Source organism: Ascidiella aspersa, chromosome 3 (genome assembly GCF_963924565.1).
Source record: "Ascidiella aspersa chromosome 3, kaAscAspe10.2, whole genome shotgun sequence".
In the NCBI taxonomy this organism is placed as follows: domain Eukaryota; kingdom Metazoa; phylum Chordata; class Ascidiacea; order Phlebobranchia; family Ascidiidae; genus Ascidiella; species Ascidiella aspersa.
This window is the reverse complement of record NC_139449.1, coordinates 37,982,500-38,010,339: the sequence shown is the minus strand read 5'-3', so window position 1 is coordinate 38,010,339 and position 27,840 is coordinate 37,982,500. Positions and strand designations below refer to the sequence as shown.

At 37.7% G+C, this 27,840-nt stretch overlaps 2 protein-coding genes across 2 annotated transcripts in view; both read right to left on the bottom strand.

Annotated features, from left to right (window-relative positions):
• Positions 1-162: 162 nt before the first annotated feature.
• Positions 163-2,159, bottom strand: LOC146162860 (SURP and G-patch domain-containing protein 1-like). Its single transcript, XM_083385014.1, has one exon. It carries the CDS (start codon positions 1,695-1,697, stop codon positions 252-254), a length of 1,446 nt encoding a protein of 481 aa, XP_083241140.1. The 5' UTR covers positions 1,698-2,159; the 3' UTR covers positions 163-251.
• A 1,743-nt stretch (positions 2,160-3,902) lies between these two features.
• Positions 3,903-27,840, bottom strand: part of LOC146162858 (bridge-like lipid transfer protein family member 1) — a 77,988-nt gene continuing 54,050 nt past the window's right edge. Inside the window, 19 exon segments of the mRNA XM_083385319.1 lie at positions 3,903-4,125; positions 4,721-4,869; positions 5,483-5,604; positions 6,628-6,828; positions 7,724-7,930; positions 8,341-8,568; positions 9,481-9,692; positions 10,361-10,526; positions 18,615-18,711; positions 19,348-19,532; positions 20,063-20,157; positions 20,311-20,440; positions 20,983-21,097; positions 21,687-21,844; positions 22,369-22,510; positions 22,987-23,108; positions 24,563-24,801; positions 26,632-26,787; positions 27,492-27,652. Coding sequence (XP_083241445.1) covers positions 3,930-4,125; positions 4,721-4,869; positions 5,483-5,604; positions 6,628-6,828; positions 7,724-7,930; positions 8,341-8,568; positions 9,481-9,692; positions 10,361-10,526; positions 18,615-18,711; positions 19,348-19,532; positions 20,063-20,157; positions 20,311-20,440; positions 20,983-21,097; positions 21,687-21,844; positions 22,369-22,510; positions 22,987-23,108; positions 24,563-24,801; positions 26,632-26,787; positions 27,492-27,652 — 3,081 coding nt within the window. The 3' untranslated portion in view covers positions 3,903-3,929.

The window sequence follows — 27,840 nt, the reverse complement described above, 5'->3', positions numbered from 1 at the left end:
CACATAAAAAAACTGAAATATGTTTTAAACTCCAAGGGTTTGTTTAGTTCAGCTTTTTAAAATCGGTAAATTCTGGTTAGACTATTACATTCTCTATCATTTCAAAGTTTGTGACGGTTATAATTCAGAAAACTGGATAAATTCAAAATATTGGTTAACAAAATTCAATGTTGCCGTCAAAAAACAATATTAGCCTCTTAGTGAAATTGAAAAGCATTTAATAAGTTCAAATAGTTGGAACACATTTTATCTCAATAATAAGGTCTTCGAGGATTGTTTAGTGGATTTGGGCGAAATTTGTACGCCAGCATCATCCGTTTGCGGTACGCTGAAAAATCATCATCATCCTTCGACAAATTATCTGGCTTTTCAATGCCGAGACCGCGACCGTCGATGGACTTTTGACCTTGATTGACAGGGTTGGTGATTCCTTGACCTTCACTACCGAGCCCAGCTCCTTCTTCCCAACCCATTTTCTGCAGCATTTTAAAACCGACGTTGTCGCACTGGATTTTAAACTCTTTATAATCGGAATAATCCGGTGTACGACCTTCTTTTAACGCTTTAAACGTCTCCATAAACTTCTCAAGTTCCGCAGGAGGTAGAAAGTCGCCGATAAAATGCTTGCCTTGTCCTTCATCTGTAAGTTTTTCAGCTAAAGCTTTTGTCTTCTCCATTTCCATCATACGCTGCTGATGTTCCCAAGTTCCACCTACTTCGTCGATTTCCTCATCCGAATCGTACTCGTGCTTAAACTTCTTCTTATTGGCCGCTTCTTTTGCTTTTTCCTTGGCTGCTTCGACCGCAGCTGCTTGTTGTGTGGCTTGGCGGTTTGCCATGACGAGCGAGTACATCGCTTGCATTTCACGCTGCTCCTCAATTTGCTTTTTTTGAGCGACGCTAAGTGATTGAACACCGACAAGACCAGGGGGTCGGTAATTAGCGGGGAGACCAAGGGCTGCTGGGGATTGTTGAACCGTTTGAACCGGGTTTGCCATTCCTGGGATTTCTGCGAGACCAGGAGGCGCTATTTCAGCTAAATCCAATTTCTCACCCCAGCGATTCTTTTTTTTCTTCGCTTTAGCTGACGAATCAGGTGTACTCGCTGGTGTAAACTTCTGCTTGACATTATTTTCCTGTGAAATAGCTTGAGTCTGCGGCAACGAGCTTGTTATAATGGCAGACGGCGTCTTTACAGCTGCGTTTATCATTGCTTGTGCTTTAGCAAGCGCAATAGCTGTTGCATTTTGTGTCTGGCGGCTTAAAATAGTGTTACCATTTGAAGAGGACGCTTTACGAGGCTTTTTTACGACCGGGGCCCGTTCGTCCTCATCACTACTGCTGCTATCGTCGTTATGAAAGCATTTTGCTGAAACAGAAGTAATTGGTGGGGGAGGGGCAATGTTCGCTTGCTGCTTGCTTTGCTTCATTTGCTGAAACATGCTCGAAAATCGAGATTTCGAAGTTGGTGGTTTTGTGATTTTCTTTAAAGGCTGCGTTGCTACTTTGCTGCCTCCCGCTGGTTTCGAGTCATTTTTGCTGAGAAAGTTTTTCATAAAGTTTCCATCGTTAGGAGCTACGTTGACGCTTGTTTTGCTTGTTTTGCTTGTCGACTTTTTTTCTTCTATTTCCTTGAGTTTCTTTGCAAGTAAATCACTTTGCTGGTTTAGTTCGTTCAGCTTGTAATTGCTCGACATTGCACATGAAATGTTGGACTTAGAACAAAAGGCCCGAGTCCTATGCTAATGCTATTACTTAACCAACTGCAATAGACTTTGTACATCTCATAATACAACGAAAATCAAGTGGTTTGACCAAATATCGGGCGAAATACTTAACCTGATGCATCTTGTGTGAAAAGTGCGCTTAAACCAACCTAAAGGATTTAAGTTTGAGAAAAATTAAGTGATTTAAATCCACCAAAAGATAATACTTAACATGTTGAAAACTTGAAATGTTTTTAATAGTAGTTTCTGTGGGTTTTTAGAAACTTACGAATGACGATTTTTAGTATAAAAACATACAGGCCACCAAAAGAAACAACTGTTAATTTTTCTATATTAAACCTAATCTAAACCACGCCAGAAACTGTAACTTCCTAAAAAGTCAGGTTTGGTAGGTTTTGTTTGAAATGGTCTTACTTAATTTCAACAACAAAATACAACTCACTTGACCCAGATTTGTTTTTCTAAAATTCGAAACAATAAAGTGGCTTTTAACACCTAAACTACAGCACAATTAATCAATTTCATAAAATCTGAAAAGGCAGGTTTGCAAAATAAAACAAAAACAATGTACAATTTTCTAAAACTTCGCAATTTATCGTTGAAAATATTCTCATTTTTGACAAAATGCTCTTTTTCTCATTCATGTACTTAAAGTAATGGGTCGCAGTTTAATTTGGTTGGGTCGCCGACTGCAGTAGTTTTGCATAGTTTTATTAGGATTTGGTTCTGAGCATGATTTTCTAAATAAAAAAAAACGGCCAAAGAAAAATCATGACCTACACTAATAAGATTTGTCCTTATTATTGCTAATTTCTTCCCTATGTTTTGTTCGCTTAAACTAAAGCTTACAGAAAGTTCATCGAAGAGAACTGGGTCGCTATTAAGCTTCTGCTTATCATTTGGGTCGCCGCCAGAAAGTTTGAGAAAGACTGTTTACGGGTACCGCGCCCAGTGCAGCTGTAGAAACACGAACTACGTTTTGGGCGAATTTTACGCCCAGCGCAGCTCACTGCAGCTGTAGTGAAAACAGCTTCACGCACAGTGCAGCTCAGCTCCGCTCAGTGCAGCTGTAGTGAAAGCGGGCCTTAACTTTTGACATAATAATTGACAAATTATAGTAGTCATGCCCATTGCCCAATGAGTTTGAACAGTGGGTTCAAATCATTTGACACCCTATGAAACAATTTTTCTCGCCTAACAGTTGGTGGGAAAACCATTATTTTATGCAAGCAAAATTATCCCACCATGTTAAACAGTTTTAAAACCACCGATCTAAAAAAAGGAAAAAAGTTTGCTTTGTCGTTCAAAGAGGGAATAGAGAACAAACCTAATCTTAAAATTAAGCTAGTTTGCTAAATTCACTAAAATAGCATAAATTTAAACAAAACAAAATAATTTTGCGGGTGGTTTTAAATTTTTCCCGTAATTTACACAACAAAACTTTCGATTGCATAATTTTATTAGAAAGTTTTGCACTACGCTAAGCCAGCAACCGTTTTGACACAGCAATATTTAGCGATAAACTCAGAAAGAAAAGTTTTGTATCGTGCAAATATAAGTAAGTTAATGCCGAAATGATATTTTGCGATTTGACTGTGAAATAAAGCACAATGATTAAAACAGCGGCCTAGTTTGAATCATAATAAAATGGCAGATTTTATCTTATAGTCACAGTTTCACAATTAAAATAAAATAAAAATATCGTATCAGTGGGATTATGGGTGTATCGTATAAGGATGTGTTTATAGAAGGCTTATACAATCTACAGATATGGTTGACCGCGGAAATTAGACGAATTGGGAAATAAACGCTACATCAATATCGCTACCGACAAAACAATGCAATAGTACCACAAAAAACAACAGCAAATGGTGAAAGTTCATGAAGTTTGAAGAATAATTGGGGTTTTCCGGCTTTTTTGTTCATGTGCGAAAAAAAGTGCTATTCGCAATAAAATACTGGACAAGTCTAACAGATAAGTATTAAGTCTTTAAAGAATAAAAACTCTTTAATTTTTCTTATTTAATTGAAATTTTTCTTTCTTGACATTTTTGACACAAAATGGTGACCAGTAGCTGGTGACTTGTTTCTGGTTGTTTCTGTAAACAACCAACTCTCGAATCGCAAAAAACTTTTAACAAATCGCTTTTTGGATTGAGCAACATATCACGCAATGTTTTTCACTCAAAATCGTTGCAATTTTCACTTTTTATGCTTCTGGTTGTTAATTTGCACGACAAGGTTTTGCACAATGACGGCCAGTGTTTGATCAAGTACGTCAAGCACGCCTCTTTGCATCCATTTCGGGATTGTCGTCCTTGCGTGTTTAAATCCCAACTTCTGGAGAATGTAATCGACTCCAACCGGCTCAATTCTGCGACCGGCCCAAGATATCAACCTGAAAGTACAAGTCAATACGATTATTAAATAAATAAGGTCAACTACTTTTTCATAACTTAATTTTTGTTTATTTATTTTTCTTCTAGCTACGACATAAATGTTGGTTCACACCAGACGCGTTAACGTCCAGCGTTAGCGTCGCCAGTTTTAAGAACGTTTTACCTTAACGCCAAAGGCATCTAGTGTGAACCAACCTTAACTCTTTCCATTACCCTGGAAACAAAGGCACAATACATTACAGCACTGTTTCTCAAACTTTTATGCCTGGCAAAGTTTCTTGAAATAACTTTCATAAATTTTTAAAATTAAAAAATTACAGTGCGATATTTACTCTAATAATAAAATCAGTAGTCATACTAACTACTCCAGCTGTTAAATAATTTATTATTAAAACAGTATGACAAGATGTTCCAGCTAATATAATTTATCCCTTAATAAAAAAAAAGATGTTACCCGGCAAACTTTTTTCCTTAACATAACCCGAATTTTTTACACTGTCCAATTAGCTTACCAGGAAATACCGGCGGCAAAAGCAAACACTATTAGGACGTAAATGACCGTAGATTTGTTTATTGTTTTTTTATTTTACTCGCCTGACAGTAGGTTCAAGTTGCCACGTGTTGCACACGAAGTTGCGAAGGTCAATGGGGTCGACCTGCAAGGTCACGCCGTCCGTATGCACGCTTGAGTGAACACCGACTGAAGAGAGGCGACTGCGACTCGAGAAAGCTTGTTGTTTTTCCTGGAACAGAAATCCGGGGGATTATTACAGCCGCCTACGTTAGAAAACCTACACTTAAAAGTAAAAAAAAAAAAAAAATCAAACGGTCTTTCCAAACACTTCACTTTACATTTTACTTTCCATAAGTAAAAAAAAAAAATAAACATAAATTAAAATTATCAAATGGCTTTCCAAACACTTTGAAACTATCATCAGAAAACACGTAGGAGCTCTAGGATGTTTTTTTTTATTATAAAGTGTTTTAATGGATTGAAACAGTCTCTTAAAAAACAATTAAACCAGACAATTGCCCTCCAAAATATGTGTATTTATACTACACAAGTACATCAAAAATGACCAGTTACAGTAAGCCTTATTGTTTTTTGTTGTTTTTCAAGGTATTTTGACTACAGAAATCTTTTAAACTTCTCAAAACAAATGCCTCAATATACTTTTACTCATTCTTTGAAATTCCATTGTAAAGAGAATAAAAAAATGCAAAGCTGATATCCCAAGGTTAGACGATTAAAAATAATCTTGTTCGAAAAAAAACAAAAAAAAACTGTTCTTTGCAACATTCAACTCAAACTTATACGTTGTAAGGTAAGAAATACATTTTACACCCATGTTATACCTTTAGGTATGACGACACTAGATCGTGTAGAAACATAATCAGCTCGACGTCCATTGTGACGCAAATATGGTCGGTGAACTCTGTCACGAAGCTGCATTCAACCAAGGGGCGACTGTTGGGATCTGGGTGAAAAATGGGGGTTAAAATGGAATATGGGCTATAATATTACAAGAGAAGACTGCATGGACAATAGCAAACTAAATGAGTAAAATATGAAGGTATCTTCCCGCCCTCGCAATCTCTAATCTCGCTTTGTCTAAGCCGGGCGAGAAATAATTCAGGAAAGTTGCTTTGTTGAATATTGCTTTAAAAGCATGGCGTGTAAGATTTTGTGGACTTTGCAAGTTGTAGCATGCAAGGGCCGAAACAACAAGTGTGCACCACACTGGTAATAATTTTGGATCTCCAACGTTAATACGGCTATAATATTACATAAAATCGCAGGATTTTAACGAGGGCCGTGAGGTTTTCAGTTTAATGGTATTTAGAAAATTACGAGAAAACTCACTAAACCGATTTTTGTGGGACATGACTCAAAAAAGACGGCTTTTGAAGATTAAGTTCGACTGGAGGTTTAGTCAGATTAAAAGTATGAAACGTTTTGAGTTGGTTATAATAAAATTACGCATTAATACAACCCAAGTAAACACAGGTACAAATAGCATTAAAAAATGTTCAAATGAATAAAAAGAGTCGAAAAAAATAAACCCCATAATAGTCACGCTATACAGTTTATTTCTAAGATTATTTGTTTTTCAGCAAATTCCAAGCTACAACGTATCTTTATAATGAGATTTTTTTTTGCGACAAATTATGGAATTCTCCACGATCGGAAAACAAATGTTGAACTGGCTTGGCAAAAGTAAAATTTTGTCTCCTAAAAAAACATTGCTATATTTTATAATAAGAACCTCATTTGTGTTTACAAATAAATGGGTTGTTTTTAAAATAAACAGGAAAAAAACGAAATTTTCCCGCGGGGTCTGGAAGTAAAACCACATTACAACAACGGTAAAATCAAAACATATTCTTCCAATGTTTATAAACGCAATATTTGAGAGTTTTAGTTTATTTTTTCTATTTTCACAAAATAACCAAGAAGTTTTTTTTACAAAACAAAACAACACACATCATTCAGTGTTTACCTGCTGGGTCTGGCTCCCTTGGTCCTTGCATATGTTCAGTTTTGAAATCGCACTGAAGTTTGGGGAGTGCGAATATAATGTCGGTGTCGTGGTTGTAGTTGGACTGGTGGTTGTTGCCAGAAGTTCTTCGGTTCCGAGGTGAGTCGGCACTGTTGTTTCCACTCGTGTTCATGTCGTTGAGTGTGCGCAACATGTTCAACTCTACGTCAATACGTGTGAGCATTTAATTAGCTGTGAGCATTCAATAACGATGGGTCAGTCGTCAGTACAGTGGTCAGCAACCTACGGCCCGCAGGCCGGATTCGCCAGTTAATTCATCCGGCCCGCGACCTGTTTCACAAGCTGGAGACAAGGTCATGCCTTACATTTCAAACTGTGTAACTTATAGTATACTAAAATACCAAAAATTTCGCGGTCCGCCAAGGTTTTTCGATTTTTAGTTTTTGATAGAGACTAGCGATTTTACAGACGCTTCTCGAACCAAAGGCGACATGCGCATGAAGGCTATATTTACGTGGAATTTTCAAAGCATGGAACTCTCTAAGATGAAAGTTTCTCCGACTTAATCTATGATTTTTCTTCGCTGATGTATTCCGTCAACATCAACAATGATAAACATCAACGAGAGTAAAAGGAATTTAGGCCCAATGTGGAACCTCTCCTTGTAAACCAAAAGATTTGCCGATTGTAACCAAACAAACGGATTTTTTCGCGCCTTGCGCGTCGCCAGCTTTTTGAGTATATTTTGACCTAATTTTTTTTTTACAAATTACTTGATAATTATAAGAGATGAAGAACTAAATTGCATCAAAAATTGTTTAAATTTAATGCAATTGAAAGTCAAGCGGAAATGAGTTTTAAAAAGATGTTTCTCGGGTAGGATTCGAACTCATGACGGTGGGAATTCACGACCATAGCTCCATCGACTAAGTTATCTAAACACCTTTTTATACAAGTTGGAAACGTAAGTCCCATTGAGCCACGCAGACAAATATCACTTAATAGTCAGGATTGTTTAAGTTACTTTTTTCATGTTCAATACTGATTAAAACAACATATAAAAGCGCTCAGCTAAACACGTTGACCTTCAACCGACCTTGACTCCTCGATGCAGTGACGTAAGCAAACCACTCATCGAGGGGGGCAGCGTTGGGGGGAGGGTTCTGCTGTCGCCTAGTGACGCGACTCACGGTTGCCATGGGATCGGACAAAGGACCTCCGGTCTTCAACCAATAATCGTGGCTCAGGTTAAAGGTCAAACTCTGGATGGCAAGAATCGAAGTCTCGTTTCCGTCCATCGATTCTGTTCATAAAAATCAACTTGGAATACAATACACCGTAAAGTCATAATTAATTGATTCTGTCTAACAAAAAGCACACGTCATACAATACATCGTGACATCATAATTAATTAATTGTCACGCCATGCATAACATCGTGACGTAATTATTTTATTTGAACTGTCAATTCAAATGTACACTTATACATCGTGACGCCATAATTAATTAATTCTGTCTAATAAAGTTATGAAGTCATACTTTTCAAAATACACACGTCATTTAATACTTTGTGATATCATTATTAAACGGTCTATAATTTAAACTCACAGCTTATAACCTATTATACAAAAATCGCCTGTAATCTTCTGCGACAATAATTCGCATATATTGCATGATCGTTATTATTAGGTCACAAATAAGATGCAACACTCACCTCTAATCTCCTGCGCTTCAGTTGAGAAGACGATGTTTGGTTGGAGGAGATTGAAGAGGACCCAGGAATGTGAGTGGAAGTTTGCTCCGTGGAAGCAAACCACCGTGAGCTCGTTGCCATGGAGACAAAGCGAACCTCCCAAGTGGTACTGCGCTGGGGCGACACCTTGCGGAGATTGTGAGATGGCGGCGTAAGCTGGAGGCCAGTGCCGCTGGTGGGCGTAAGAGACTAAAGAGAAGGGAAAGAGGGGGTTAGGGGTGAAAATTCGAGGGGGGGATATGTCCGGGAATTTTGTGGCATGAATCGATTTGCAACATTTATTTTGTTGTGTAATTGATGATTTTTTGTATAATTTTAAGCTTTTGTTAATATACTTTTTTTTGGTAACTTGTTTTATTATTGGTAATTCTAACAATTCTACTTTTTGTGTGTTACTCTTTACTCTAATTATTTTGTTTTCATTTTTTAATGTTTTTTCAGTATTTATTTGGTAAAGACCTTTTCAAAATGGAGCATTTGTTTTTATTTTGGTTGTAACTCTTTATTTTACACTTTTTACATTAGCTTTTACAGAACGCAGTGCTTTACTTTTTTATAGCTAAAGTTATCAATTGTTTTTCTTCGTTTTTTTTAGTACTTTTAAATAGCTTAAAAATGAACGTTATTAGTTATCACATATTATCATAATATAAAAAAATGAATGTTTTTGCAATTAAATGATAAGAATTGCGTCCCAACTTTTATAAGTAATGTTTGAATTACTTCTCAGTCACATTAACTGATGATGATACAAGCTCGTATCGAAACGTTTTAATCAAGATGCTGTCGATTTACTCGACTTATTTGTCTCTGATATTCATTGTCAAGCTGTAATTATTTTTTGACTAAACAGCAATAATATGAACGCCTTTGATTGCAAGTAAATGGCCAAAAAAGTGGAGTAAATACAATCACCTTAATAAAGACGTAACAATGCGCACTTTTATCATCATCAGTTACAACTTACAAGTTCGCATCAAAACGTCTTCATTAAAATGATGTCGATTTACTTTACTTATTTGGATTTGAGATTCATTTTCACTCAACATTACAAGTGCGTAGTTTACATACTTTTAATAGTTTTTTACTTTTGCATCATACCTTGCGGAGTCGAGGCCTGTCTTCTGAACGTGACGTCAGCGTGTGACGTATACCTCAGTGACGTCAGAGCGCGTACTGAGTTGTGGAATTGTTGCGTGAAGAACTCCTCAAGCTTGGAGAGCATTTTGATGACGTCAGGGGTAGTGGAGCGTGAGATTATGAGATAGAAATCTTCCCAACCTACGTCACCGGGCACGAACACAGACACCGAGCTGCGAAGGAGTATCGGTTACAGGTTATTAGTTTACAAATGTAATTGGTTTACAACGTTTTTCATTTTTTGGAAGTGGCTCATCGCTTTATTTGGTCAAAGTGAATAATTTTTATTAAATTCCAATTTTTTTATTTAAATTTAAATTCTGCAGTTCCGCCTAGCAATTAATTTAGGTTTTCTTGTGGTTGTTTTCCACTGTTTTACCATGCTTAGTATTTTTTACTCTTAAAATTTGATTTGATTTTAGTTATTTTTAATCTTTTTAGTAATTTACCTCCCTTAATTACATTTTCGATTTTTTCGATTTCCCCCCTTTCAAGCACCACCTTTCATTTTGTTTTTCGTTTTATATTGGACACTTTCTATTCTGTCCAACACACATAAGATTTATAAAATTCCACAATTTATTTAACTTTAATATTAAACTTCCATCTTTTTAACTTTATTCTTCAATAATACCCACTCACACTTCATTACGTTTAACAACCTATTGAATTCAAATCGTCGAGAATCCTACCACTTTCACTTTTTGGCCAAGTAACGAAACGAGTTGGAAATTTGAATTGGAAGAAGATAATGAATATCGTTTTGGTCATCAAAATTTAACATTTAATTAACCCCCCATTTTCAATTAGGTTTTAACAAATAAAAAATAAAAACTCCCACCTTTTATTTGATTCAACTTTCCATTCGTCTCCCAGCTTGAGACAGACACTTGTGAGTCTTCCCATCATAATACAACTTCCCATGTATTCGATCCTCCCGTCCAATGAACTCATCTTCACACAAGCGTTGTGGTGTGGTTCAGTTGCACTTAGGTCTAGCAGGTTGCCTGCGGAGAGGGATTCAAACTTAAGACCCTTGAAACTCTTTGGGTAGTAAGGTAGGAAGGGGGATTTGAACTTAAAACCCTTGGAAATTTGTGTTTACTGGTTTGCAGATTTGGATATTTAGGTAGGAAGAGGAATTTGAACTTAAAACCCTTGGAAGTTAATTTTTCTAATCTAGTGTAGTTCAGATGAGTTCAGGTCTAGCAAGTTACCTGCGGGAGAGAGATTCGAACTTAAGACCTTGGGAATTGTGTTTACCGGCTTGCAGATATCAGGCTGAGATTTAAACTTAAAACCCTTGGAATTCTGTGTGTATTGGCTTTGCAGACCCTTGGAACTTTGTGTTTACTAACCTCTAAACTTAGTTACTTGAGTAGGGAGTGGGATTCGAACTTAAGACCCTTGGAACTTTGTGTTTACTAACCTGTAAACTTAGTTACTTGAGTAGGGAGTGGGATTCGAACTTAAGACCCTTGGAACTTTGTGTTTACTAACCTGTAAACTTAGTTACTTGAGTAGGGAGTGGGATTCGAACTTAAGACCCTTGGAACTTTGTGTTTACTAACCTGTAAACTTAGTTACTTAAGTAGGGAGTGGGATTCGAACTTAAGACCCTTGGAACTTTGTGTTTACTAACCTGTAAACTTAGTTACTTGAGTAGGGAGTGGGATTCGAACTTAAGACCCTTGGAACTTTGTGTTTACTAACCTGTAAACTTAGTTACTTGAGTAGGGAGTGGGATTCGAACTTAAGACCCTTGGAACTTTGTGTTTACTAACCTGTAAACTTAGTTACTTGAGTAGGGAGTGGGATTCGAACTTAAGACCCTTGGAACTTTGTGTTTACTAACCTGTAAACTTAGTTACTCGAGTAGGGAGTGGGATTCGAACTTAAGACCCTTGGAACTTTGTGTTTACTAACCTGTAAACTTAGTTACTTGAGTAGGGAGTGGGATTCGAACTTAAGACCCTTGGAACTTTGTGTTTACTAACCTGTAAACTTAGTTACTTGAGTAGGGAGTGGGATTCGAACTTAAGACCCTTGGAACTTTGTGTTTACTAACCTGTAAACTTAGTTACTTGAGTAGGGAGTGGGATTCGAACTTAAGACCCTTGGAACTTTGTGTTTACTAACCTGTAAACTTAGTTACTTGAGTAGGGAGTGGGATTCGAACTTAAGACCCTTGGAACTTTGTGTTTACTAACCTGTAAACTTAGTTACTTGAGTAGGGAGTGGGATTCGAACTTAAGACCCTTGGAACTTTGTGTTTACTAACCTGTAAACTTAGTTACTTGAGTAGGGAGTGGGATTCGAACTTAAGACCCTTGGAACTTTGTGTTTACTAACCTGTAAACTTAGTTACTTGAGTAGGGAGTGGGATTCGAACTTAAGACCCTTGGAACTTTGTGTTTACTAACCTGTAAACTTAGTTACTTGAGTAGGGAGTGGGATTCGAACTTAAGACCCTTGGAACTTTGTGTTTACTAACCTGTAAACTTAGTTACTTGAGTAGGGAGTGGGATTCGAACTTAAGACCCTTGGAACTTTGTGTTTACTAACCTGTAAACTTAGTTACTTGAGTAGGGAGTGGGATTCGAACTTAAGACCCTTGGAACTTTGTGTTTACTAACCTGTAAACTTAGTTACTTGAGTAGGGAGTGGGATTCGAACTTAAGACCCTTGGAACTTTGTGTTTACTAACCTGTAAACTTAGTTACTTGAGTAGGGAGTGGGATTCGAACTTAAGACCCTTGGAACTTTGTGTTTACTAACCTGTAAACTTAGTTACTTGAGTAGGGAGTGGGATTCGAACTTAAGACCCTTGGAACTTTGTGTTTACTAACCTGTAAACTTAGTTACTTGAGTAGGGAGTGGGATTCGAACTTAAGACCCTTGGAACTTTGTGTTTACTAACCTGTAAACTTAGTTACTCAAGTAGGGAGTGGGATTCGAACTTAAGACCCTTGGAACTTTGTGTTTACTAACCTGTAAACTTAGTTACTTGAGTAGGGAGTGGGATTCGAACTTAAGACCCTTGGAACTTTGTGTTTACTAACCTGTAAACTTAGTTACTTGAGTAGGGAGTGGGATTCGAACTTAACACCCTTGGAACTTTGTGTTTACTAACCTGTAAACTTAGTTACTTAAGTAGGGAGTGGGATTCGAACTTAAGACCCTTGGAACTTTGTGTTTACTAACCTGTAAACTTAGTTACTTAAGTAGGGAGTGGGATTCGAACTTAAGACCCTTGGAACTTTGTGTTTACTAACCTGTAAACTTAGTTACTTGAGTAGGGAGTGGGATTCGAACTTAAGACCCTTGGAACTTTGTGTTTACTAACCTGTAAACTTAGTTACTTGAGTAGGGAGTGGGATTCGAACTTAAGACCCTTGGAACTTTGTGTTTACTAACCTGTAAACTTAGTTACTCAAGTAGGGAGTGGGATTCGAACTTAAGACCCTTGGAACTTTGCGTTTACTAACCTGTAAACTTAGTTACTTGAGTAGGGAGTGGGATTCGAACTTAAGACCCTTGGAACTTTGTGTTTACTAACCTGTAAACTTAGTTACTTAAGTAGGGAGTGGGATTCGAACTTAAGACCCTTGGAACTTTGTGTTTACTAACCTGTAAACTTAGTTACTTGAGTAGGGAGTGGGATTCGAACTTAAGACCCTTGGAACTTTGTGTTTACTAACCTGTAAACTTAGTTACTTGAGTAGGGAGTGGGATTCGAACTTAAGACCCTTGGAACTTTGTGTTTACTAACCTGTAAACTTAGTTACTTGAGTAGGGAGTGGGATTCGAACTTAAGACCCTTGGAACTTTGTGTTTACTAACCTGTAAACTTAGTTACTTAAGTAGGGAGTGGGATTCGAACTTAAGACCCTTGGAACTTTATGTTTACTAACCTGTAAACTTAGTTACTTGAGTAGGGAGTGGGATTCGAACTTAAGACCCTTGGAACTTTGTGTTTACTAACCTGTAAACTTAGTTACTTAAGTAGGGAGTGGGATTCGAACTTAAGACCCTTGGAACTTTGTGTTTACTAACCTGTAAACTTAGTTACTTGAGTAGGGAGTGGGATTCGAACTTAAGACCCTTGGAACTTTGTGTTTACTAACCTGTAAACTTAGTTACTTGAGTAGGGAGTGGGATTCGAACTTAAGACCCTTGGAACTTTGTGTTTACTAACCTGTAAACTTAGTTACTTGAGTAGGGAGTGGGATTCGAACTTAAGACCCTTGGAACTTTGTGTTTACTAACCTGTAAACTTAGTTACTTGAGTAGGGAGTGGGATTCGAACTTAAGACCCTTGGAACTTTGTGTTTACTAACCTGTAAACTTAGTTACTTGAGTAGGGAGTGGGATTCGAACTTAAGACCCTTGGAACTTTGTGTTTACTAACCTGTAAACTTAGTTACTTGAGTAGGGAGTGGGATTCGAACTTAAGACCCTTGGAACTTTGTGTTTACTAACCTGTAAACTTAGTTACTTGAGTAGGGAGTGGGATTCGAACTTAAGACCCTTGGAACTTTGTGTTTACTAACCTGTAAACTTAGGGAACTTTGTGTTTACTAACCTGTAAACTTAGTTACTTGAGTAGGGAGTGGGATTCGAACTTAAGACCCTTGGAACTTTGTGTTTACTAACCTGTAAACTTAGTTACTTGAGTAGGGAGTGGGATTCGAACTTAACACCCTTGGAACTTTGTGTTTACTAACCTGTAAACTTAGTTACTTAAGTAGGGAGTGGGATTCGAACTTAAGACCCTTGGAACTTTGTGTTTACTAACCTGTAAACTTAGTTACTTAAGTAGGGAGTGGGATTCGAACTTAAGACCCTTGGAACTTTGTGTTTACTAACCTGTAAACTTAGTTACTTGAGTAGGGAGTGGGATTCGAACTTAAGACCCTTGGAACTTTGTGTTTACTAACCTGTAAACTTAGTTACTTGAGTAGGGAGTGGGATTCGAACTTAAGACCCTTGGAACTTTGTGTTTACTAACCTGTAAACTTAGTTACTCAAGTAGGGAGTGGGATTCGAACTTAAGACCCTTGGAACTTTGCGTTTACTAACCTGTAAACTTAGTTACTTGAGTAGGGAGTGGGATTCGAACTTAAGACCCTTGGAACTTTGTGTTTACTAACCTGTAAACTTAGTTACTTAAGTAGGGAGTGGGATTCGAACTTAAGACCCTTGGAACTTTGTGTTTACTAACCTGTAAACTTAGTTACTTGAGTAGGGAGTGGGATTCGAACTTAAGACCCTTGGAACTTTGTGTTTACTAACCTGTAAACTTAGTTACTTGAGTAGGGAGTGGGATTCGAACTTAAGACCCTTGGAACTTTGTGTTTACTAACCTGTAAACTTAGTTACTTGAGTAGGGAGTGGGATTCGAACTTAAGACCCTTGGAACTTTGTGTTTACTAACCTGTAAACTTAGTTACTTAAGTAGGGAGTGGGATTCGAACTTAAGACCCTTGGAACTTTGTGTTTACTAACCTGTAAACTTAGTTACTTGAGTAGGGAGTGGGATTCGAACTTAAGACCCTTGGAACTTTGTGTTTACTAACCTGTAAACTTAGTTACTTAAGTAGGGAGTGGGATTCGAACTTAAGACCCTTGGAACTTTGTGTTTACTAACCTGTAAACTTAGTTACTTGAGTAGGGAGTGGGATTCGAACTTAAGACCCTTGGAACTTTGTGTTTACTAACCTGTAAACTTAGTTACTTGAGTAGGGAGTGGCATTCGAACTTAAGACCCTTGGAACTTTGTGTTTACTAACCTGTAAACTTAGTTACTTAAGTAGGGAGTGGGATTCGAACTTAAGACCCTTGGAACTTTGTGTTTACTAACCTGTAAACTTAGTTACTTGAGTAGGGAGTGGGATTCGAACTTAAGACCCTTGGAACTTTGTGTTTACTAACCTGTAAACTTAGTTACTTAAGTAGGGAGTGGGATTCGAACTTAAGACCCTTGGAACTTTGTGTTTACTAACCTGTAAACTTAGTTACTTGAGTAGGGAGTGGGATTCGAACTTAAGACCCTTGGAACTTTGTGTTTACTAACCTGTAAACTTAGTTACTTGAGTAGGGAGTGGATTCGAACTTAAGACCCTTGGAACTTTGTGTTTACTAACCTGTAAACTTAGTTACTTAAGTAGGGAGTGGGATTCGAACTTAAGACCCTTGGAACTTTGTGTTTACTAACCTGTAAACTTAGTTACTTGAGTAGGGAGTGGGATTCGAACTTAAGACCCTTGGAACTTTGTGTTTACTAACCTGTAAACTCAGTTACTTGAGTAGGGAGTGGGATTCGAACTTAAGACCCTTGGAACTTTGTGTTTACTAACCTGTAAACTTAGTTACTTGAGTAGGGAGTGGGATTCGAACTTAAGACCCTTGGAACTTTGTGTTTACTAACCTGTAAACTTAGTTACTTGAGTAGGGAGTGGGATTCGAACTTAAGACCCTTGGAACTTTGTGTTTACTAACCTGTAAACTTAGTTACTTGAGTAGGGAGTGGGATTCGAACTTAAGACCCTTGGAACTTTGTGTTTACTAACCTGTAAACTTAGTTACTTGAGTAGGGAGTGGGATTCGAACTTAAGACCCTTGGAACTTTGTGTTTACTAACCTGTAAACTTAGTTACTTAAGTAGGGAGTGGGATTCGAACTTAAGACCCTTGGAACTTTGTGTTTACTAACCTGCAAACTTAGTTACTTAAGTAGGGAGTGGGATTCGAACTTAAGACCCTTGAAACTTTGTGTTTACTAACCTGTAAACTTAGTTACTTAAGTAGGGAGTGGGATTCGAACTTAAGACCCTTGGAACTTTGTGTTTACTAACCTGTAAACTTAGTTACTTGAGTAGGGAGTGGGATTCGAACTTAAGACCCTTGGAACTTTGTGTTTACTAACCTGTAAACTTAGTTACTTGAGTAGGGAGTGGGATTCGAACTTAAGACCCTTGGAACTTTGTGTTTACTAACCTGTAAACTTAGTTACTTGAGTAGGGAGTGGGATTCGAACTTAAGACCCTTGGAACTTTGTGTTTACTAACCTGTAAACTTAGTTACTTGAGTAGGGAGTGGGATTCGAACTTAAGACCCTTGGAACTTTGTGTTTACTAACCTGTAAACTTAGTTACTTGAGTAGGGAGTGGGATTCGAACTTAAGACCCTTGGAACTTTGTGTTTACTAACCTGTAAACTTAGTTACTTGAGTAGGGAGTGGGATTCGAACTTAAGACCCTTGGAACTTGGTGTTTACTAACCTGTAAACTTAGTTACTTGAGTAGGGAGTGGGATTCGAACTTAAGACCCTTGGAACTTTGTGTTTACTAACCTGTAAACTTAGTTACTTGAGTAGGGAGTGGGATTCGAACTTAAGACCCTTGGAACTTTGTGTTTACTAACCTGTAAACTTAGTTACTTAAGTAGGGAGTGGGATTCGAACTTAAGACCCTTGGAACTTTGTGTTTACTAACCTGTAAACTTAGTTACTTGAGTAGGGAGTGGGATTCGAACTTAAGACCCTTGGAACTTTGTGTTTACTAACCTGTAAACTTAGTTACTTGAGTAGGGAGTGGGATTCGAACTTAAGACCCTTGGAACTTTGTGTTTACTAACCTGTAAACTTAGTTACTTGAGTAGGGAGTGGGATTCGAACTTAAGACCCTTGGAACTTTGTGTTTACTAACCTGTAAACTTAGTTACTTAAGTAGGGAGTGGGATTCGAACTTAAGACCCTTGGAACTTTGTGTTTACTAACCTGTAAACTTAGTTACTTAAGTAGGGAGTGGGATTCGAACTTAAGACCATTGGAACTTTGTGTTTACTAACCTGTAAACTTAGTTACTTAAGTAGGGAGTGGGATTCGAACTTAAGACCCTTGGAACTTTGTGTTTACTAACCTGTAAACTTAGTTACTTGAGTAGGGAGTGGGATTCGAACTTAAGACCCTTGGAACTTTGTGTTTACTAACCTGTAAACTTAGTTACTTGAGTAGGGAGTGGGATTCGAACTTAAGACCCTTGGAACTTGGTGTTTACTAACCTGTAAACTTAGTTACTTGAGTAGGGAGTGGGATTCGAACTTAAGACCCTTGGAACTTTGTGTTTACTAACCTGTAAACTTAGTTACTTGAGTAGGGAGTGGGATTCGAACTTAAGACCCTTGGAACTTTGTGTTTACTAACCTGTAAACTTAGTTACTTAAGTAGGGAGTGGGATTCGAACTTAAGACCCTTGGAACTTTGTGTTTACTAACCTGTAAACTTAGTTACTTGAGTAGGGAGTGGGATTCGAACTTAAGACCCTTGGAACTTTGTGTTTACTAACCTGTAAACTTAGTTACTTAAGTAGGGAGTGGGATTCGAACTTAAGACCCTTGGAACTTTGTGTTTACTAACCTGTAAACTTAGTTACTTAAGTAGGGAGTGGGATTCGAACTTAAGACCCTAGGAACTTTGTGTTTACTAACCTGTAAACTTAGTTACTTAAGTAGGGAGTGGGATTCGAACTTAAGACCTTTGGAACTTTGTGTTTACTAACCTGTAAACTTAGTTACTTGAGTAGGGAGTGGGATTCGAACTTAAGACCCTTGGAACTTTGTGTTTACTAACCTGTAAACTTAGTTACTTGAGTAGGGAGTGGGATTCGAACTTAAGACCCTTGAAAGTTAATTTTACTGATTAGGTGTGGTTCAGATGTGCTTAGGTCTAGCAGGTTGCCTGCCTGGGAAGGATTCGGACTTAAGACCGTGAAGTTAATTTTACCGCTCTGTGAATAAATTTTTGTTGAATTTGAACTTAAAACAAGGGAAGCTGATTTGATACTTGGGAGAGATTTGAACTCATAGCCCCGGGAATTTGTATTCACCGTTGTGCAGACTTTCATTGCAAGTAATTTGGGGAAATTAGAACTCATGAACTTGGAAATTTGTGTCCATTGTTTTGCAAAAAAATACAGCAATTTACATAATTATCAAAATCGTTTAAAAATAGGACGTCACTCAAACACAATGCTGGTTAGTGGTTATATACTAATGACATAAACCAGCTTTTAAACAGCACAAGTATCTACTCACAGTTTGCATGCAGTTTCCTCAGTTCGATATCTCCTCCAATAATTCCACTTTTAGCGCTGAGTTTCGAGTGATCCAAGCCACAAGATAAGTGGATTTCCTGAACAACAAGTCGGCAATAACATTAACAGTCAAGGCAGGGCCTTAACGGTGGACCACCCCCCTCCTGGGATACCAGTATCATATTTTATTATTGGTTAGTTCGAACTTGTCTCGAATTTGTGTTTTTTACGACAGTAGTTCAATACATTAATATTATCAGTTTTCTTATGCATAGCGTACATTCAATTCTCGCATGCTTCAATGTCTATGTAATATTAGGTTGTTTTACGAAAATTACAATTTTTTACGGCACACTAAGAATCTTGCGAGGTACACAGTATCCCCTAAACCCCATTTCACCCAGGGATTGCCCGCGGCCTATCCGCCCCATCCACATGTAGTGTCACCTGGTAGAGGCTTATACGCCCGAATAAAAAAATCTGTCCACTTTTTAGAGGCTGTGAAACCAGTCTCTCACTTACACTTAATTTAAAATACAGACAATAAGGTTTAACTAGATTTGTAGTCTTTCTTTTCAGATTTGTAGAATGTAAACCCACCATCCCATTCAAGACCATATACGCTACAAACATTAGAAAGGTGAAACTTTAGATATTTTATTTTTCGAGTAATAAAAGTAGAAATATTGCACTTGCCTGGAAACATCACAAGCACCAAACAATAATATCCTTACTTTTTCTCCTGAGCTGTGAAAGCACAGCCTTCCACTGCTCCTCAGCCCATTGCTTGACCACAGAGTGACTCCCATAACATTGCCCATGTTCATATCCACGTCGAAGCCGCTCATGTGGACATTGAACAACACGACACCCCGCCATCTCACTGGGGGCTTTCCCTCGCTCTTCGAGTCGCTGCGACCTGTGTGACGTAATAAACGAATGATGTAACAGTGAAAGTGACTTAAAAAATAAATGACGCAGTCTTTTGGGATAAAATAAATGATCCTTTCAATTTACATGATTTGGGTGGCGTAATACTTGCATGACGTAACAGAAGTATGACGTAACAAATAAAGTAAGAAAAAAATGTACCAAAACAGTAAAGAGGCCAAGTATTTGGAAAAATTATGACATTGTTGTTTTCTACAATGTGCTTGGCGTAACAAAGAGAGTGACGTAACAAAAGGGTGATGCAACAAGTGAGGACGTAACAGAGGGAAAAACTGACGTAACACAAGAAGCTAGGCAAACAGAAATTTGTTGACAAAAATACATTATCATTGCTACTAGATTGTTTCATATGTTTACTATTATTTTTAGAAATACAATAAAAAAATGTAACACCAGCGGAAGATCGAATTATTACAAGCAATCAAGTGTTTGGGCAATACATTTTTGTGCAGTTCCACAAATTTATATTCCGTTTTAAGGTTTTGTTGAACAACTTACCGGATTGAAAAGAAGTTTTCGGGGTCAAAGGTGTTCTTGGGGTCAAATTCTGTCGACCCGGTTTGTCTTTGCGATTGGACTCTGATGGACCGGATCTGTCATACACCAATAACATCAAATGTGGTCAAAAAACGAAAAAAAAAATTTATAAAAAAAACTAATTTTGCCCTTAAAGGGTTAGCCGAAACAATCTGTTGTGCCATTTAAAAAAAAATCAGCCATTTTTAATGGTCAGCCAGTAATCTCACCTAGGATCGGCGCCATCTTGATTTGTGTCCCCGAAGAACAACCTCCTTGCGATGCTTTTTCTGTACCAAGCCCTTGGTAAAGCAAGCACCTCGCTCAAACGTCGCATATCGTACTTAAACGATGCCTTGTCTGGGAATAACAAATAACGCTAAATAAAAAGGTTATTCCAGGTCAGTTCAATTATTTTACCTTTCGTAACAAACTGTTTGCACTGGCATTTTAACCCACAAATCGGAGTCATTTTTACCTTTTGAAACATATAATTTACCGGATTATGAAGGTATAAACGCTTTATTCACATTTTAAAATAACAAGTGTTAAAAACAACTGATGATTGCAGTGGTGCGTGAACCATGGTATTGTGCCAACTTGTTGAATTCTAGACCGGTTTCCCATTTAAAAAGCTGGTTTCTCTTCGTAACTATATTTTAAGTCGCTGAGATGGTTTAAAAATGGGAAAAGTTTTCAGAGTAAAAACTAGCAAAAAAGTTAGGAACTATTGTTCAAAAAAAAACCTCCCGTGAAAAAGAATATGAAAAACCTTCCAAACATTTTCGCATTTTGAACTAAACCAATCAGGCAACATTGATTTAAAAAAAATCAACAAGAAATTTTAAACGAAACATAGCAATTCAACTTTAACCGGGGACATCAATTCATTTGAAACTCACCAATATCTACGAGCACCGAGAGATTGATCAGGAGCTTGCTTGGTTCTGCTTGACCACCCAAGATGGGGTCAGGGGGCGCAGGGGAAGTCCCTTTGCGGGTCCGGACAATGTTGACCTGTTACGTCACAAACCATCACTTAGTTATTTGTTCCAAAGCGTATGTTATCTAAATTACATCAGCTTTGCTTTGGCGATCTTGAATTAATTACGTTGTAAGTATCGCTGGTTGTTGTCATAATTCTGTCTCAAAACTGACTCGGCATCAAGTCATTCACTTCATCACTTGCAACAAAATAATCACATTTAAGCTCAAAGCGTCGTTATATTTCATCCGTCACAAACAGGAATTGGTGATAAAAACTTAATTGTCAAATTGTATTTTGTCAAAATGTAATTGTAAATCTTAAGGCATTCCGTGTGTAATTTACTATAGAGTTATAGTGGAATTGGAAGATATTTAGCGTAATTTTGAGTTGATTTGACTTGGCAAAAAAGAAGACTACAGTAGTAACTAATTGTCAGGTTTTAGACATAATTTAGATACAACGTAGTGACTTTTGCATTACATATAAAAAAGGTAAATTATTTCGTTATAAATGTGTGATAAGTATATTTTTATTTGGTGTTATTTTTCAAGGACTAAAAAACCCTACCTATACCATGGCAAGGTTGCATTTGCTGAATATGGCAAAATATCCCCCCACCTTTACGAGCTTAAGGTTAACGCTGAGCGAGTCTTTTCTTCCAGATCCTTGCTTGTTGATGTCGAACGCATCCACCCCTTGTTGTGCTCCATAAGGGTGGAAAACGTACACAGAGAAGTCCGACATCACAGCACTGAAGCTAAGACCGTTCGGAATCTCTGTAAAGCCATAATACTGTGTTCATGGGTGGTTTAACTTAGATACAGTTTTAAACGAAACTTAAAAATCCGTTAAAACCATGATTTTGTTTATTTTTAAATAACGATTATGATCAAAATGTCCGGTTTCAACCCAGCCCGCTCTTTTTCCCTATTTTGAACTATTTTTAGCGCTAATAATAGCTGAGCGGTGAAAAGAGGTGTAACTTGCCTTAAACAGACCTAAGAAAGTTAAACAGACCTAATAAATTGTCTTTTAATACAGAAATAGCGTTAAATAATAGTTTATAGCCATTTTTTACTAGAACTACTTGAAACGATAACGTACAGCTTAGGTGGGATTCGAACTTAAGCACGTTGGAATACGCGACCACTGCTCTGTAGACCAGGTTATCAAACGCGGCCAGAAAAATAAATGGAAAAATATTATAATGTCTCAAAATGATGGTTTGGGAAGATTAATTATCATGTTAGCTTACATACCAAAATCATAAACAACAAATGATGAAACACGAATAACTGACCTTTCTCGGGAAATGCGAATGCAAGAGTTGGCGAAGTTGTGTCTCTGATCGAACTGAACACAAGTTCAAGGCTCGGGATGTGGATCAAGCATTCAACTCTAGAAGCTGGTTGGCAGTTGAACAAAACCTGAGACGGCTGGACCTGAATTACACAACTTGTTTAACCTGTGGTTACGTGGCTAAGGCCATTTTGAACAAAATTAGGCTCTTAATTAAAAACTGGACACTTATGTAGTAGAGCATGACGTTTGGAACTGGCGAAAACACTTGAAACATAACTGGTGCATAAGGCGTCGAAGAAACGAAATATGTGTGATTGTATTTCCACAACGAGGAAGCCCATGTAACGAGCAACAAGGATAAGTTAATAACAGCATATAGTTACTAAAATGGAAAAATAGTACCGTCAGCGATTAAATAAAACATTAATAGAAGAATATTTAAAAAAAAATCGTTGATTGGTTGGAACCACCGAAAATAACAAAAATAAAATGAAATACTAGCTAAAACCACGTCAATAGTTTCTTTTTTTTTTTAGCTTGAACAAAATAGAAAACGATTAGGTTTGATAATAATAAAGTGAAGAAACCATTTTAAAGCTTGACTATAACACCCCACCTGCACCGATACGACGACATCGACTGGTAGCGACGCCATAGTTGTGTTGAATACTTCAACGGCTCCTGGTCCTTCACTTGAAGCTTCGTCCGTTGCTTCCTCGTCATCAGAATAAGGAGACACTTCTGTAAAAACTGCGCTGTTAAAACCAATTTAAATTCTACTTTAAATTTGCAACCGAAAGTGGAGAACATTTTTCAAAATATTTATATAGTCGATAGGCTTTCAAGTATTTTTTAAAACTTCCTAGTCGTCAGAATAAGGACACATTCTGTAAAAAGCAGGGTTATTTAAACTTGTTATTGCATGATGTGAAAATATCGCAGCTTTTATTTCACGCTAGGAAGAAAATTGTTGAAGGTGCGCTTTGCAAGGTTAGCAATTTCATTTACCGCCAAATGTTTTAAAGGTTAGTTAGCTGCACTAGACATATGGTTTAAACAAGCCGGTAGCTCAATAATATAAATTATCAATAACATCTTCAATCAAAAAAGTAAACTTGATAAAATTACTTTAAGGTCCTAGTCCAAGTGTTTGCCCTAGCAAATCAAGTCAAAGAAAAGATTTGCCATCCAAAATATTACTTAGATAATACAAATACCAGTACCATAAACAAATAATGAAGTTCGGAGCAAATTGGTTGGAAGTTTTAGTTGGACATATTCGGAAGATCAAGTAGGTAACCCCTATTTGAATAAGACAAACTGATGATTGCCATTTATATGGCGAAATGCATATTTGTATAAAAAGTTTTAGACCTTGTTGACTGATTTTTGTTCGGAGCGGTGGCCTCTCAAGCTTTTATCAAGTAGGTAGCCAGTACGTACATCAAAGTGTAATGTTTTATGTGCAAAAAAAGTCGTTCTAAACTAACCACAAAACCGAGGCTCAAGTCAACTTAACACTGAAATTTCCGCTTTGCAACTTTAAGATACTCTCCTTCTTCTCATTATGCTTATACAAGCAAATTAAACCGTTTAATTTATTAGGCTAAATTTGCTTTAAGAAATTCAGCTATCTGAAATAACTGCGTTGGATCAAATCACGGCTGCAATCCCTAAAGTAATTTGGTATCTGATCGGCGCCGATACAACCCTTGTATCGGACGAGTTCCGATACTACAACTTAGAATCGAGTATTGGTTTTAATTCGACATTATCGGACAACCCTATTACAACACAACCTTCTGCATTATGACGTTATAATCCACTCATAGTTCCTCTTAACCTTTCCTCTGAGCCGGAATTGCGTCATAAGTTTTAGGCGATCTTAATAGAACGCTTCCGGAAAAAGATAACTAACGTTTGCCTTAGAAGTCAATGCTGGGGTGGGATTTGAACCGACGTCCGTGGGAATACACAACCACTGTTGTACATACTGAGTTATCAAGGCAAACGATGAATATTAATTAATTAAATTAGATTTAGATTCTTTCATCAAACTTTAAAAACAATTTCTTGTTACCTTTCCTCTGGAGTAGAGGTTGGGAAGAACTTAGAAAGCTTCCAGAAAAAAAACGAACTAACGTGGTATTCATAGATTTTCCATTAAACTTTAGAAACCATTTCCTCCTTACCTTTCCTCTGAGGTGTAGGTTGGGTTGAAGTTGGGATCGCTGTGAGAGTTTGTTCCAAGAAATCCAAGAGGAACGGACTGATTATCATCTCAGGGAGGGACTGAAGTGAGAAGCAAGCATAAACACAAGCTCTCTTGCTCGGAGTTGCTCCTCTCTCCTCCTCAAGAGAAGTTCCTCCTCCCCCTCCTCCGGGAGTGATCACCTCGATGTGGGGGATTACCCGAGCGGCTTTTGACGTCCTTGGGGAAGATTGTTTTTGTGAATGGGAGATTGTAAAGTAGGTGTTTGAAATCAGAAAACTTGTTTTATAGAAGTTAAGAAACCTAACAACAAACCATTAAACTTTAAGAAAGATGTATGGGACTTAGTTAGTAATATAAGGAGTTTTTAAACAAAGGAAAGAGACTAAGTTTCACAAACTTCTTCGTGTTTTGTTCTCGTTATCTTATAATCGGCAGTCACGACTGTTTTAAGGCAATGTTCACCGTTTAAACCATGAGGGAAAAAATTGTTCAAAAAGTTATATTTAGAGTTAGACGAAAGCCAACATAAGTACGAGTGTATCAAGATATTCAGTAAAAGTCTAATTCATTAAAACAAGCTAACTTTTTCCTTTTTTCTACATTGCGTTTCGTGCATTTTTTCATACATTTAAAGATGCAAAAAGCATTATTTATGATTTAAAAAAAGGTTCCAGGTAACATGGGCGCCCTCACGGGGGGGCAAGGCACTTACCCCCCCTGGAATTTCAAAATGCGAATATTAGTATTATTTATAAGTGTATTACTTATGAAGGTTAAAAATATTATACAATATCCAGTGGCGTATTCAGGGGCACGGGAGTTCTACCCCCTTTTGTAAGTGATATTATCGTTTTTTGTTCGGTTTGTCATCGTTTAACAAACTGTTCGAAGCGGCGTGCTTTTTAAGTGATTGGTTCACGCGTCTTAATCTAATGCGAAACCAAAATCGAGCGCAAAACGACGTTTTTCGTCTTTTGTTTGGTCGACCTTTCGTTATTTGTTTAGGTTGACTGATTAGCAAGTGTGTATTCGACAATTGACAACGCTAAGTCAAACCTTCTTTCTTTTTTTCTCGCTAAAAAACGCCAAGCTATACGCAGTATGTTTCTCGCTGTTCGGTCTCTGCGCTCATATCCGATGTTGGTGTAACATCGACATTTGTTTAACTGAAGCAGATTCTAAAAATAAGGTATAATGGTGACTGTCGTGCAGGTTTTAAAGTCTACATTTTTAAGTAATGATAGTAAACGCAAAACTATGCTCTTTAAGCATACTGTAAGATCACGTGTTTAGTGTGCAATTGACACAACTTATTTTCCCTCATCCGCAGCTTGTAATTTAGCTTACTTAGCACACAGCTCGGCGCAGATGTTGCGCCAATCGTTGCATAATAACACCCGGAAAAAACGATCTTCGTTTAGTATTGCAGGTGGTGAAAGACGTGCTTGTAATTTAGCGCTAGTTCCGTTCATGTACCTTGAAAACTGCGCTGCTGATAGTCGAATTATGTGTGATTCTACCACAATTAGTCACACATATTTCACGGTCTTGGTTTGTTTTTTCGCCCCTAGTTAAAGATTGCACACCGTGATTTCGCAGCTGGCGCCTGACAGGATTGTCGACGACGCACGTGGTCGCTTTTGCTGGACGTATTTGGGTGTTTCTGATTAGTTTTTTTATCACGTCTTGCAAACACCATTCTATGACGTCATACTGTCACTGTTTTATGACGTCATCATTCATTAACGTCAGACGAAAAATAGGGGATTTCCCTAAGTTGAAAATTATGGACCCCGCTTGTTTGATTTTCTGGTTACGCCCCTGGTTGCCCCCCCCCCTGGAAAATTTTCTGCGGGCGCCCCTGCCAGGTAAATATGTATTACATACTTGTTTAAAACTTACGTTTTATCCTTTTTAATGTTTTCGAACCCTTAAAACAAACTACAGCAATTTATATATTCAAGTCTAGCCGTTACAACGTAAGTTTTTAACGATTTTAACCCAAAACTGATTTTCCCAAACATTCATCCCCAACTCTAGCCCCACCTTGGGGTCCCGGGTGGGGTGAAGAATTCCTGCATCACCCCGCTCCCTGCTTCCACCTGGTGGGAGTTGTAGTGCAGTTTGACGTCGACACCGGGGACAAAAAATGTCGTCGTTTTGTTGACCTCCACCTTTCCAATGTAAGGTTTGCTGCGGTCGCTAGAAGTTAAAAGTAGGGTTATGAAGTGGTGCAATAAAGGCAAATTATGAATATTTCTAGGAATAATCTTGTTTACTGGAAATTAAATATTATAAATGCGGCGAAGACAAACTGATGTACCCCGTTTGTATGAGTAACCATCTGGAATCTTCTGTATATGTAATATTTCAAGTGAGTGACCTTGTATAATCCCGTTTAATATTAAGTTACCTGATTTGTTAAGTGACACAGTGTAACACTTTTATAATGAACAGACCAGGTTTTTCATTTATATAAGTCACCTGATGTAACCCCATTAACATGTGACCTTGGGTAACCCTTTTATATATGTGACCTCGAGAAACCCTTTTCGTATGAGTAACCTAAAACAAACCTTTAAATTGGTGACCCTGTGTAACATTTTTATGTGACAGACCTCTATATTTAAGTGACCTGGTGTGACCCCGTTCATGGGTTGCCCAGGGTCAGTGTTTTTTTTTAAGGTGTTTTGGGGGATCGAAACGGTCCCCCAAATTTCTCCAGCGGTTTCCAAAATTTTGGACTTGCAACTTTTTGGTATTTAAATGAAACACTTGCGGTCTCTTAAAACTACTTAGCGGTCACCTAAACCAAACCTTAAAAAAAAAACTGCCCAGAGCAACCCTTATCATATGCATAACCAAAAACTTTCTTAAACTAAACCCATTAAATCTCAAACACTCACGTGACGATTGGTTCACTTCTGGGCGAAGTTTTCGGATGACAAACAATTTTCCCGCCATCGATTTCCACGCGGATGTCAAGGACAAGTTCAAGGTCAGCCTCGAGTTCGTTCCCGCCAAGCTGCTGTGTGTGGAAAGCGTCGATCAAGTTTGGCATAAAAAGCTGTTTTTTCAACAACTGACAAACTTGTTAACACAAAACAATATAATTGTGCTTACGAAGTTGCGCCATTTAGAGCCAGAATTATTTAAATCAGGGGTTCTTAAACTGGGGTAGGTAAATTAGTTTTAGGGGGTCCATGAAGGCCTAATTGAAATATTAGTATATGTTTAAGAAGTAATCAATTGATC

Excerpts from the sequence above, each read along its gene's own strand:
- LOC146162860 (XM_083385014.1), bottom strand. The coding sequence starts at position 1,697 with ATGTCGAGCAATTACAAGCTGAACGAACTAAACCAGCAAAGTGATTTA.